At 35.3% G+C, this 14598-nt stretch overlaps 1 protein-coding gene across 1 annotated transcript; it reads left to right on the top strand.

The window, feature by feature from the left end:
- The first annotated feature begins 1497 nt into the window (after positions 1-1497).
- LOC109206506 (nucleolar complex protein 2 homolog) lies at positions 1498-9269 on the top strand. Its single transcript, XM_019369328.1, has 12 exons — positions 1498-1632; positions 1723-1847; positions 3097-3168; positions 3252-3815; positions 4459-4767; positions 5105-5161; positions 6202-6531; positions 6629-6835; positions 7052-7138; positions 8266-8360; positions 8446-8583; positions 8732-9269. The coding sequence occupies exons 1-12, from the start codon at positions 1614-1616 to the stop codon at positions 8994-8996; spliced, it is 2268 nt and encodes a 755-aa protein (XP_019224873.1). The 5' UTR covers positions 1498-1613; the 3' UTR covers positions 8997-9269.
- Positions 9270-14598: the final 5329 nt, after the last annotated feature.

Here is a 14598-nt window from a genome sequence, read left to right on the forward strand (position 1 = left end):
ATTCCTTTTTTTTTTTTTTTAATAAAGCGGTTGTTAATCTGTTTCTTTCAGATTGGTATAAAACTAAGGCAAACAGTTGGTAAGGCTACTAGAGGTATGCATTTGGACGTAAAAGAAACTGTAATTGAAAAAGTAATAGCACTTGTCGTGGATTCAAGGAAAAGAAAGCAAGAATGTAAACATATTCCTCCTATGGATTAGTTTGGTACAATTAAAGATTTAACTATTTCAGGGTGTTGATATTTTAATACGTTTAAGTTTTATATACTTTTTTTTTTCCGAATGAGAAACAAAACAACATCAAAAAAATTATAGCTCAAAATCAAGTAAGAAAATGAAATCCCAATAATATCTCCAACACGTGAAGAAATGCTAAAAGGCATAAGTGCATGTCATCAAAATAAGACTTTTGGCTAAAGGCTAAATTGATGCCATCATTTATCTACAACTTATTATACAATTTATTTACAACTTTCATATATTATTTCTACCCAGTTAAATACAACTACAATATCATACAACTTAAATACAAATTTTATACAATATGTCTTTTGTATATTTTGTATTCGATTTATGCATAATAAAAATAAATTTCATACAACTAATTATATATTATACAACTTATCTACAACTTATCTACAATTTTCATACATTATTTCTACTCAGTTATATACAGCTACAATATCATACAACTTAAATATAATTTTTAGACAATGTTGTTCAACTTTCATACAATAGTTAAATAAATAAAAGAAAAATATATAAACAACAGAATACAATTTTTCTACAATTTTACTACAATTTCTGCAGTATAATGTATGTCATGTCTTCTTCTTCTTCTTCGAGTTTCAATCTGAAATTCAGCCAAAACCAAGTCTAATCTTCACCAAAACCCATCAAAATTGAGATATAAACTCCAAACCATATTCCCAATTATTTGCAACAACACCCAATCCAAACAAATAATGATTTTTGAAAATCCAAATTTGAATTCAAAGCTTCAAAGCTTTTTAATGGCTGTCAATGGTGGAATTGCTGCTCTCTTTTCCTTTGCTTTACATTACTGAAATTTGGGATTGAGAGATAGAGAGAAGTAGAGAGAATTCTCAATTCTTTGCAACAACATCTAATCCAAACAAACAATGTTTTTGAAAACCCAAATTCGAATTCAAAGCTTTTTAATGGTTGTCAATGGTGGAATTACTGCTCTCTTGTGCAAGATACGTGGGGAGGAGGGTGGGATGTGGAGAGAGAAACGTAGGAGAGTGGAAGATATGTTAGAGTAATTTTAGGATACTAATTATTATCATTAATTCTCTTAAAATATACATAAATGATAATTGGATATATAAAATGTAATTATAGTAAAACTTGAGTAAGGAGGATAATATAGTTTCATATAGCGTATAAGAATATAAAAATTCCTTATTATTATGGATCTAAGAAACCCATTGGGCTCTATATTTCGTACCCAACTTATAGTCTAATCATCTTTGGTCCAATCAGCCCAGTCCGAGTTTCTTCTTCTACAGCAGCTTTATCGATTGAGCTAAACCCTTCAGAACACTAAACCCCGGAGCAAAGCAGAAAAAAAAGCTTACAAATTTTAATCAATGGGGACGAAGAACAAAGGTGATTCTTTACTGAGTCTTTCAACACGTTTTTCTGTTTTACATCATGTTGCATTTCGTTAACTTCTTTTTTTTGTGTGGGGTATGTCAGCATCAAAAAACTTGAGCAAAAAATCCTCTGGAGTTGAAGAAAATACAGATGAAGTGATGACTAAATCATCTACGAAGCAAAATGCGATGTCACATGTGGACCAGTTGAAAAGACTCCAAGAAAAGGTGAGATTTTTATGCTTATAATTCTGTATTTAGTACTGTCTGGCGCTAATTCTAACGTTTGGATCGATTTTTTACGATTCTACTTGTGTTTTCAACTTGTCTTGGGCTTAAAATTTGCTATAAAGTACCTTTTTTATGTCACTCCTTAAGGGCTTGTTTAGATTTTAGTGTGAAGTTTTCCTTATTAAAAAAATATAGTGTGAAACTAATTATGATCATTTATATAAGTGCTTGTTGAATAACTAGTTCTAATTTAACCCTATTGGAGAAAGATGCGGGTGTTAGTTAAAAAAGTGTTTTTTATATTGCTTTTGATGAAGACCGATCCCTTGTAGAATCGGAAGAATTTGGGGAAGAAGGGCACACATGGAATGAATGAGAAGATGGAAAAATTGGAAAAAGAAAGGACTTTTTGGCTAGAAGAATGGAATCGACTAGGTATTTTATTCTTACAACAAGGCACAGGCCCCTAGGACTTAGTTCAAGTGGTAAAGGTTGAGGGACTTGTGACTTAGGTCATAGATTCGAGCACTTTTCCATGCGAACTAAGTCTGGTATTTAAGTGGAGAGGGTAGAGTGATGGGCCCATTATCCTGAGTTTTGAAAGCTGGGATTTGTCCTCACTCCTCAGGGTTGGCTCCAGACGATTTTTTTATTATTTTCGGACAGGAAAAATTATTCTTACAATAGCATAGCTAGAATGGACGCTATCGTGTATATCATTAGGGATTTCTCTATATAAAATACGGATTGGATTTTGAAGAAGGGGAGTAAGAAGGAGCCCTTAACCTGCAACAGATAGAAAAGGATTTGTTCATTTCATTTTTTTGGGCTCCTCGAACATGGTGCCTGTGGGGCTTTCTATTTCAGTTTCTGTTATAGTGGCCGGGTCCGTTATTCATTCTATGGAAACTATTGCTGGATATTCCCCGGCCAATGCCAGAATATGGGTCTTATGGGAGGTTTGAACTTTGAAGAAACAGGTACCTATTATGATCACATTTTTATTAGGTATGATATCAAAACCAGACATGCCTTAACCTTGATAGATTCCCTTATGGAGTTTAAGCTCATTATCTGTATCTCATTTTTATGTCTGGCCTACTTGCATCGTTGTGCAATCATGTCAATCTGCCATACATTTTGAGTCTTTCATTGCAAGAGTAACGGTGCAAATATCCATTCCAGAACTTTTTTGTGCTGATATTGCTCTTAAGTCTTAACCAACATATGCCACATTTTTTCGTAGGATCCTGAGTTTTATCAATTCTTGCAAGAGCATGACAAGGAGCTCCTTGAATTTGACGATGAGGATATTGATGTAAGTCTCTACTATTTCTTTCCTTCTTGTTGTTCTCATGGTATTTGAAATGGTTTGTAGAATCTTATCTCAATTTTGTGAAGGATGATGCCGAGACTGAAATTGATGGAGACGAAATAGAAGAAGCTGACGAAGGTGATGAATTTGACACTGAACAACTTGTTCATGCAGATGGAAAGGAGGTCAAGTCATCCACAAATGTCATCACTAGTGCAATGGTGGATTCCTGGTGTGATTCAATTCATGAAAATAGGAATTCGGGGGCTATTAGGTCTCTCATGAGAGCTTTCCGAACAGCTTGTCATTACGGTGATGATGCTGGTGAAGATGCTAAGTCAAAGTGGAGTACCATGTCTAGCAGTGTGTTCAACAAGATAATGTTGTTTGTTCTAAAAGAAATGGACGGAATTCTTCGTGGCCTGTTGAAATTACCAACTTCTGGTGGGCAGAAGCAGATGATAAAGGATATATCCAATACTAAACGGTGGAAGAGCAACAACCACTTGGTGAAATCATATCTCGGAAATGCTCTACATGTTCTAAACCAGATGACTGATACAGAAATGATATCATTTACATTACGAAGACTCAGATTCTCATCTGTATTTTTGGCTGCTTTTCCAGTCCTTTTAAGGAAATATATGAAGGTATGTGATTGAGTGATATAACTCTTAAAATTCATGTGAACTTTACTTGTACATTTCATCCCCCCCCCCCCCCCCCCCTTTTTTTTTTTTGGGCAGAGGGGGAGGGTTAGTCTATTTTGGTGTTCAAGGTTTTAGCTGTTGCGAAAAGGTAAGTATCTTCGTTTTCTCATAGGAGTCCTTCACATATATTCGGTATTAGGGACATGAATTTGATTTTTGACAGTTGAATGACATGGCATCCGGCCCTTGATCACTTCAAACTACGAAAATGAATGTTGAAATGTTATTCAAAAGTAAGTAAATAGATCCAAAACACATAAAATGTGGTTAATCCCACCGGCTGCTTATGTCATACTGCCCTGAAAAAATTTAGCTCGTTGATATCTATCCTGAAATTCTTAAAAAAGAATCTTATATAAGCATCCTGTTATAGTAACATATCCATAAAAAAAGGGGAAATTCAAGTTTGTTGGCTGGTAGTTAATGATCCATAAAAATTAAGTTTAAAAATACTTGCGAAGAACTCAAGCTTTAGACTTTTCTGTTTTCAGAAGACATGAGGCACAAGAGTTTTTATTCTCTGTATGAAGTATTCTTCTCTCTTTCTAAAGAAAATGAACTTTAGCAGAATTTAACTTTTCAGGTTCTTCTTCATTTCTGGGGTACCGGCGGAGGTGCACTACCAGTTGTCTCTTTTCTGTTTCTAAGAGACCTGTGTATGCAGCTTGGTTCTGATTGCATTGACGAGTGCATTAGAGGAATGTATAAAGCTTATTTGTTGAACTGCCAATTCATGAGTGCAACTAAGCTGCAGCATATTCAGTTTCTTGGTAATTGTTTTGTTGAACTACTTAGGGTGGATCTTCCCAATGCATACCAGCATGCCTTTGTTTTCATTCGGCAATTAGCAATGATTTTACGGGAAGCACATAGTGGTGGTACTAAGATCAAGGTATCAGTTTGTTATTTCTGTTAATGGTAAATGTCTTATGTCTGGATTTTTGTTACCAACCACTGATATATGCTTATTCTATAAATTTTTTGGGGTTAAAAGGGGATCTTGTATAGCAGTTCTCTATGTTTTTCCATAATTTTTAGCTGAAGAATACTCTGGTTTAAGAGTTTCAAAATAGAAGTTAGCCTAAATTCACATTTTCACGTGAGAAAAGGCGCTCAAAGAGTATCAAGTTGCTTAGTATTTTACATGAATGGTGGTATCCTATTGAAAGTTAACCATGCCCGTTAGTGGCTGCATACTCATTGTTCTTCCCTTGTCAAATCTTTCCCAGAAATCGTCTCAAAAGACTAACCAATCATCCAAGGAAGCACATAATACTAAGGCCAAGGTACTTCGACTCTTATATTTTTGGCTGGATTTTTTTTGGATTATGGTAACTAAAATGTGTGTTTATTTTTTATTCTCTGGGTGGTTAAGAGATAACTTTGTACTGCCTTTTCTTTGGGTACTTGATTGCATTGTATATTGGTCTAAAGTTGCAAAGCTGCTTTGTACGGTTGTACCTTACATCTTCACATGAGAAAAAAGTGCTCAAAGACTATCAGATTGCTTCAGTATATTTCCATGACTAGTTGTGTCTTTTTTGAACACTATCCGTGCCTTTTAGTGGCTGGTAATCGTGGTTCTTCCCTTGTGAGCTCTTTATTAAGAATCATCTCGAAAAGTTAACAAATCATCTATGGAAAAAGAACTAAGATCAAGGTGGTATTGGATAATTTCATTAGTGCTGATCTTTGGAATAGTGTTACGAATGAGTTTCGTATGCTTGCTCTGCTTTTGTTTCGGTTTAGGAGGTAGTCCTATACAGAGGTTTTCTCTTCCTTTTAATTATTAGCTGAACCGTGGCTCCAAACTCGTTTGGTACTGGTAGTGGATGAATTTGATCCTTTGGTCTGAAAGCAGCATTCCTTTTTCCTTTTTTTTAATTTTCTTTTTTAGAGTTGACTAAATTCTGGTAATATATTCTGCTTTAAGTGTTTGATTTGGGAAAATGGCTTGTCACCTTATTTTGCAATTTTCAAGACACATGTAGCTCAGTGTCAAGTTGATAAATCAACAACAACCCAATATAATCCCACTAGTGGGGTCTAGGGAGGTAGTTTGTACGCAGACCTTACCCCTACCTTGGGGTAGAGAGGCTGTTTCCGATAGACCCTCGGCTTACCTCCCACCAAGAACTCCCCACCTTGTTCTTGAGGTGACTCGAACTCACAACCTCTTGATTGGAAGTGGAGGGTGCTTACCACTAGAGCAAAAGAGTGTCATGTTGCTTCAGTATTTTGCCCGACATGTTTTATTTTATTTGATGGTTATGTTTGCCTTCTAGTGGATCTAATGATACTTCCTTCTTTTGCAATCCCTTTTTAGGAGTCATTTCTGAAGGTTTACCAGTGGAAGTATATACATTGTCTTGAGCTGTGGACTGCAGCTATCTGTGCTTACAGCTCAGAACCAGATTTTAGGCCGCTGGCTTATCCACTGACACAAATAATTTCTGGAGCAGCACGTTTGGTTCCAACTGCTCGCTATTTTCCTCTTAGATTGCGATGCATCAAAATGCTCAACAGAATTGCTGCCTCCACCAATTCTTTTGTTCCTGTTTCCACGCTCCTTTTAGACATGCTGGAGATAAAAGAATTGCATAGGCCTCCAACAGGGGGAGTTGGAAAAGCCATAGATTTCCGTACTGTTTTAAGGGTACTTTTCAAAATGCCTCTATTTTTTTTAGGTTATCGGTGTACTGCTTTATAAGAACTTGCCTTAGCTCTCTGAATCTGTATTTTTGATGTATCAGGTTAGCAAACTTACGTTGAAAACGAGAGCATTTCAGGAAGCATGTGTTTTATCTGTGGTTGAGGAGCTTGCTGAGCATCTTGCTCAATGGAGCTACTCAGTTGCTTTCTTTGAGCTGTCGTTTGTCCCTGTTGTTAGGTTGCGCAACTTCTGCAAGTCCACCAATGTCGAAAGATTCCGTCGTGAAATTAGGCAAATCATTCGCGAGGTATGCTGACACTTGGTTCTATTGGTGATGTGACCATGTATTATTTTCTCAAGGCATATGTTAGTACTCCATTAATAACTCTATATAGTTCTCCGAGTAGACCATGTTTGCTTCTTTAATCTCTATTACAGGCTATCTGTTAGCTGGCACAATTTGTTTATTCTACTATGTAGCCTGTGTTATAAGTTCATGAAGCTGACTTGTAAAATGGTACAGATTGAAGCCAATTCAGAGTACACAAACAAGAAGCGCACGACAATTTCATTTCTACCTAATGACCCAGCGGCAGAATCTTGTCTTGAGGTTTGAACACCGAAATTCTCTAATGGCTTTAGCGGAAGTAGCCTTTGAAGCATCTTATTATCTTGCAAAATGTTGAAGTTAACTTGTCCTGATATAAACTTTGCCCGTTTACCAGTAAAATTCTGTCAACTTGCTTTTGTTTGTTAACCAATCTGCACTTGGTATCTTCTTTCGTTAGTCAGGAACACATTGAAAGCTTTGTCGACAACTTGTCGGAGCATCTTTCTGATGGACATGAATAGTTGGGTTACTATGGGGATATGCTCGTCTAAAGTTAATCCATTACCTCTTTAAGAGACTGTTTGGCCAGGCTTCCAGAAACTGCTTATTTTGAGAATTACTTTTTTCCGGAAGTACTTTTGGAGAGAAGCATGTGTGTTTGGAAAATTAATTTAGGAAGTGTTTTACCAGTATTTGAAAAACACAGATTGTGTTTGGCTTATCTTTCCAAGAAGTGCTTTAGTGTCAATTACGAATTAGGGTTTATTTTGAAATTAGTATTATTTGAATAAAGAAATGATTTTAAATAGTTTTTATGAAATACTTCAATAAGTGTTATCTTATTTAGTTAAAATTTAAAACATAAAGTCTAGGGAAAGTGTACACTCTACCCTCCCCAGACCCCACTTGTGGGATTATACTGGGTTGTTGTTGTGTGTGTATATGTGAAGGTTTTTAATCAATATATATATAGTTAAACCCAAAATGGGAAGAGGAAAGAAGGATTGTATTTATGTTTGAGATGCAGGGGTTAAATTAATGAGATAGTTTTGTAAATATAAGATTTTGGTGAGGATATTTGTCTTGGAAAAAATAATTTTCTGCTTATGCTTCGCAAATATTTTTAGCTTCTTCCCACCAACATAAATCTGCTGCTGCTACTCAAAAGCACTCTTGGTTTTTGGCCAAACATCTCAAATCTCCCAAAAGTGCATTTTTCAGAAAAAAAGTGCTTTTGGCTTCCTGAGGCTATAAATCTTGTTTAGATCACCCTTTCCCGAAGTATTGTCTCTTAAGCTTGCAATGTCATAGAGGTTCACGATGTTCATTCTTTTACTGATAGTTATTAAGCATCTTTTTTGACTTGGTTTTTTGGAAACAATTCTTACCTTCAAATTCATCCTTAGGATGATAAGAATGCAGGAGTGAGTCCTCTATCAAAATATGTCGCCATGCTCCGACAGAGAGCACAACAGAGAAATGATTCATTAAAGGAATCCAGGTTTCACAATACTCTATTTTTCTTAAAATTGTATCTGATGATTATCTTTTCATGAATCATAAAGTAATGAACTTGTAATCTGCAGCGTGCTAGTTGGTCAAAACTCAGCCATATTTGGGGGTAAGATAACTGAAAGTGATGAAGATGATGACGATGATGATGGTAAAGATAGCAAAGGAGATGCTGTCTTCAGTTCTTCTTGGCTACCTGCAGGCAATACCAAGTATGTTTACATTCTTCTTAGCCACTTTCCTAAGCCTACTAACTGCTGAAGAGGAAAAGAACCCTTTAAACCTGAAACGGGGGTCAAAATGCTATCTTTATTATGTAGTTGGTATATGAACGTATTTTTCCAATATGATATGTTGCAGGGCTGAGCAGTCTACAGAGGAAAAACAGAAGAAAAAGAAGAGAAAGAAGGAGCTGCAAGACGAGACTGCTTTTGATGAAGACATTGTAGAGGATTTTATCCTCAGTTCTGATGAGGACGACGGTCCCATGAGTGACGCCCCCTCCGATGAAGAAGTTAGCATAAAACAGAAGTCATCTGTAGAGCCTTCAAAGAAGAAAGGGAAATCTCATGGGAAGAAGAACAGGAAAAGGAAGCGATCCAAAGGAGTAGCATCTGCTGCCTGATCATTCTTGTAGTGGTAATCTGATCTTGAAGAATGAACAAGAACAGTTCTGCCATGAGCCAATTTGTCCAGTGTAAGTTCGCTGCATGTTAAATTATTTATCATGTAGAAGTTAGCTATCAATTTTGTTTTTTAACCCTTTTTTTGGTGCCCAAATAGGAAAGATTGCATATTGATAATTCATATATCTAATCCCAACTAGTTGGGGATTGAGATGTAATTGATTGGTTGATCCATTTATTTTTTGGCGCTCATCTCTTTGCCTGTTCTTTTATACCCTTTCATCTCCTCTTTTTCCTTTTATTCTTCATTAATTTTTTCATCTTATTGTTGTAGAATAAAGTAAAGTCTGCTGACTTTCAATTTTGTTTTCCTACTCTTTCCCAAAAAGAATGCTGCTTTCTGTTTGAGTAGCTTTTTTTTTCTTTAACTAAGATTTTTTTTAATCTTCCTTCTTTCTTCTGGGTAAAAGCAAAAATTTCCATTGCATATGGAAGTTGATTAGATTAATAGCTAGGAATTACAGGAGATGGTTTAAGAACACAAAGAACTACGAACAAAGTAACTGCTAAAATTAATTGATACAGAAAAGTCTCAAGGTGTAAAGCATTTTCATTCAAGTTCTTATTGTGTCTGCTTGTCCAAAAATAGCAAAATAACCTTATAAATATAAAAGTAAAAGATATTAGTACTTTTGGAAAACATAAAAAATAGCTAGATTACAATTGGTAATTGAAAAATAGCCACAGTTTCAAAAGTAATTGAAACTTGATCACTTTTTCATGGAAAGATAAAAATTTAAACAAGAACAATCGGATTTTTTACATATGAGATTCCAGCATAATGTGTTGGAGTTCCAACATAATATGTTGAAGGTTTATACGCAGGAACTCATAATTCAGCATATTATGCTGGAGCTTTCGTGTGTTGGAGTTCCAACATAATATGCTAGAAGTTTATATGCATGAACTCTATAATCCAATATATTATGCTGGAACTTTCCGTGTTTCAGCAAATAGTTGCTATATTTTAATGACTTTACAAACAATAGCTATTTTTTAATTATCAATCCAACAATTGGCTAGCCCGTGCTATTTTTGCAATACTTTCCGGTTATTTAGTATTAATTTGACAAATTTAAGAGTTAATCAATCACATCAATTCAAGTTGTTAAAATAGGACTTGGATAATCAGAGAGTATTTTAAAAGTATGATAAGTTGTGATTTTTCTGAAACTAAAATAACAAAGTTGTGATTACGAAATTCTAGTTAAAGATTATATAGGATATGTTCGATGATAAGTTCCAAATCTTGTTTGCTTACCTTTTTTTTTCTTTTTCTCATGATGCTAACTAATAGCTTGTTTGGCCAAGCCTTTTTTTGGGCCAAAAGTATTTTTTTTTGTCAAAAGCACTTTTGGCCAAAAATTGAGGTGTTTGGTCGAACTTTTGGAAGGACAAAAAGTGCTTTTGAGAAGAAGCAAAAGCAGTTTTGGAGAAGCAGAAAAAAGTAGCTTCTCTCCAAAAGCACTTTTCTGAGAAGCACTTTTGAGAAAAATACACTTAGAAGCAGTTTTCAAAAGCTTGGCCAAACACTAATTACTGCTCAAAAGTGTTTTTCAAATTAATTAGCCAATCACAAACTACTTCTCACCAAAAACACTTTTTTAAAAAGTACTTTTGAGAAAAACACTTCTCAAAATAAGCTGATTTTAGAAGCTTGGCCAAATGGGCTATAAAGCAAAGACTTCTATCTTCCTCTTTTTAGAGGTTGTCTGATAAACAGGATTTTATAGTTAAAACTAAATGCATGAAAGCGATTAGACATCAGAGGTATTTGATAGTATTAAAGTTGAAGATTACTTAACATATTAAACGGCATTTATAATTCTTTATAAATTTGAAGTTTAACTAACTTGACTCATCACTCATGAATCTAATAATGAATAATCAACAGAAAACTATTTCCGAAAAAAGGAATCCTCGAAACTTGATTTGCAAATCTCTCTCTTTCCGATTGTGAAAAGCTCACGTATGAATATTTTTTTTTTCTTTTACAACAATTTAAAAATGTTGAAAGAAGTCTACTAGTGTTTTCTCCATTTTCTAGTAGAATTAGTCGAGGTTCACGCAAGCTAATTTAATTTAATTATCAAAAAAGAAAAATTCTCGTACTCCTCGCAGGGGCAGATGTAGTGTGTCACCAAAGGATTCAATTGAATCCATTGTAAACATAAACATTAATCTAATTGCATACCAGGATCTTGAACACGATAATCTTACATAAAATTGTTACAGAAAACATACCTGAATCGTAAGCCATTATCAAGAAGTGAAAGCGTTAATCCGTAAATTGATGTCTACCCGCTTGCCCTAGCTTTCATTACCGCCACCTTTAGTGATGGAAGAAAGAAAATAGGAAAAAGAACGGTAACCCTAATGGGTGGGGAGATGACCAATTTATAGAGGTTCTCATTTAATCCGGTGCGTCCATCAATAACTGATCAGACGTATGAGATTTGATAATTAATTAAATTTAAGGCTAAATACATACGGAGACACTTAAAGTTGGCACGATTTTTCATTTAGACACCTGAACTTAAGGGAGTCCTATTGAGCACTTATACTGCCCGGCACTTCTTTGATAATCAGCCAAACTTACAAAGTTTGTGCAATGCACTCGCTGCTAACATGGCGAATGACGAATAAAAAAAGGAAAAACTATGTTAAATCTATTTAATAAACAAAATAATCAGTGGTCTTGGTGTTCTTCACTATTTTCATGCGTGTTCTTGTTCCAAGCAAGATTTTAATCCAAATTTTTAAGAGAAACTCCTCCAAATTTGTTATAACTTCAGCTAAAGATTCCCCACGACGACCCGAAGACAGCCCCAATATTAATTTCCCAAACTTTCATCAAATCAAGTAACCCATTTTAAACCTTCAAGCTTTTTAAAGACCCCATTAATGATGGATTTCATTTAATCGCAGTTCTCTGCAACAAGGTGGTGCGGCTGCTTCTCTTGTCTTCTCCAACCTTAAATCAAATCCAGGATTTACAAGAAAAATTAAAATCCAATAATAAAAAATAGAAATAAATTAGAAAGAAAAAGACAAATGTGAACTAACCTGTGAGACTTTAATGAAGTGATGTGCATTCTTAACATCAAACTGTATTCTTCAGGAAGGTTTGTAGATAGTATCGCTTGTACACCAAAACTAACATCCCACAGTTGACTCCTATTATATCCCTAAAATCAGAGGCGATGAAGTCCAGCGGCAGAGTGGTGGCCAGAAATCTCTTAGAGCAGCCTGGTTTGTTGCGGCGTCGGCTGGAGATGAGGAGATGGGGTGCAGCTGGTTTCTTAGGGTTGAAGAAGAAGAGGAGGGCTCGTTGGTTTTTTGGAGAGGATGAGGCCGCCGGTTTCTCTCGCCGGATTCCGGCAGTGAAGAGACAACTGGCAGATCTGTTTTGTTTTTGAGAGAGAAGATGAAGGAAATAAAAAAGAAAAAAATAAAAAATCTGTTTTTTGGGTCTTCAAGCGCCTATATCGGGTGAAATTCACTTTATGTGCCAACTCAGCAAGAAGTGCTTAATTGGAATAAGTTTCGGGTAGTATAAATGCTCAATAGGAACACCCTTGAGTTTAGATGTCCAAATGAAAAATCGTGCCAACTTTAAGTGTCTCCGTATGTATTCAGCCAAATATTAATTATGGGCTTGAAACCTATTGGGCCACATACACGAAAGAAAATAACTTACATTCTCCCACTTGGCCCAATAATCACATAATATTAATATTTAATATAGGAACATTAGTTGCGCATAAACAAATCTCTTATATAACGTCCATCAAAAATACCATAATACGATAAACTACTAAATGTGAGTTATGGCAATTATATATAATTTGTTTACATACTCCCTTCCATATACTACAACATTAGTAACTTATCGTACCAGGTGCATAAGCTATAAAATATTATGGTCCACTTATTGAGACTTATCCTGTAATATCTCAAAACAATAATGAGTACACCATTATGAGAAACAGGAAATCACTAATGTATATCAGAAACACATAAATGAGCTTAGAGTGTCAAAACATCATAAATACATCAATCATAAAAATAACCAAGATCCATTCTATGTACATGTTCTTTAAATATATTTGGTTGTAAACCTTTTGTTAACAAGTCTGCAATCATGAAATCTGTTCTAATATGCTCAAGTGACACTCTTTGTTTCTGAACTTCCTCCTTGACGGTAAAGTACTTTAATTCCATATGTTTGGCACCTTTGGAGTACTTATCGTTCTTGGAGAAGAATACTGCTGCAGAATTATCACAGTAAATTTTTAGCAGCTTGGTAATGGTGTCGACAACCCCAAGTCCTAAAATAAAATTTCGCAGCCATAATGCATGAATTGTGGCTTCAAAACTTGCCACAAATTCTGCTTCCATCGTGGATGTAGCAATGACAGACGGTTTGACACTCTTTCACGATATTGCTCCTTTAGCTAATTGGAACAAGTAACCAAACGTGGATTTTCTAGTGTCAATACATCCAGCGAAATCTGAATCCGAGAATCCAACAGCTTCCAAATGCTTGGATCTCCTATACATGAGCATGTAATCCTTCGTTCCTTTCAGGTACCTCAAGACTTTCTTTGCAGCTTTCCAATGATCAATTCCTGGGTTACTCTGACATCTTCCTAGCATTCCGACCGCAAAACTAATATCCAGTCTTGTGCAGGTCTAAGTATATATCAGACTACCAACAATTGAAGAGTAAGGAATTGATTCCATTTCTTTTCGTTCTACATCATTCTTAGGGAATTGCATGAGACTAAATTTGTCCCCTTTTTTGAATTGGAACAATCCCTGCTGAACAGTTATTCATGTTAAATCTCTCTAGAACTCTTTCGATATAGCCTTTCTGAGACAATCCCAATAATCCTTGTGATCTATCACGGAATATTTCTATTCCTATCACATAGGATGCCTCACGCATATCTTTCATTTCAAAATTCTTAGAGAGAAAATCTTTGTTCTCACGCAATATGCCTAAATCATTAGCAGCAAGTAGAATATCATCAACATATATGGCTAAAACTATAAACTTGCTCCCACTGATCTTTTGGCATATACACCGATCAACGGTATTTTCCACAAATTAAAAAGATGTTATGGTATCATTAAACTTTATATACCATTGTCGTGAGGCTTGTTTAAGTTCATATATTTATGACTTCTTCAGTTTAAATACCATTTGACCTTTTCCTTTAGTTTCTAAACCCTCTGGTTGGTCCATATAAACTTCCTCCTCGAGATCTCCATTAAGAAAGGCAGTTTTCACATCCTTTTGGTGTAACTCTAAATCATAATGAGCCACCAAAGCCATAATAATTCTTAACGAGTCTTTCTTTGAGACCGGTGAAAAAGTCTCTTTATAATTAATGCCTCCTTTCTGAGTATAACCCTTGGCAACAAGTCTGGCTTTGTATCGTTCAATGTTTCCATTTGAAACGTGTTTGGTCTTAAAGACCCATCTACACCCGATTCTTTTAGAACTTTCTGGCAGTTCAACAAGATCCCAGACTT

This window comes from Nicotiana attenuata, unplaced genomic scaffold (assembly GCF_001879085.1).
Source record: "Nicotiana attenuata strain UT unplaced genomic scaffold, NIATTr2, whole genome shotgun sequence".
NCBI classification, from domain to species: domain Eukaryota; kingdom Viridiplantae; phylum Streptophyta; class Magnoliopsida; order Solanales; family Solanaceae; genus Nicotiana; species Nicotiana attenuata.

Excerpts from the sequence above, each read along its gene's own strand:
- LOC109206506 (XM_019369328.1), top strand. Across the intron at positions 5,162-6,201 it reads CACATAATACTAAGGCCAAG|GAGTCATTTCTGAAGGTTTA; the intron begins GTACTTCGACTC and ends ATCCCTTTTTAG. Across the intron at positions 7,139-8,265 it reads CGGCAGAATCTTGTCTTGAG|GATGATAAGAATGCAGGAGT; the intron begins GTTTGAACACCG and ends ATTCATCCTTAG.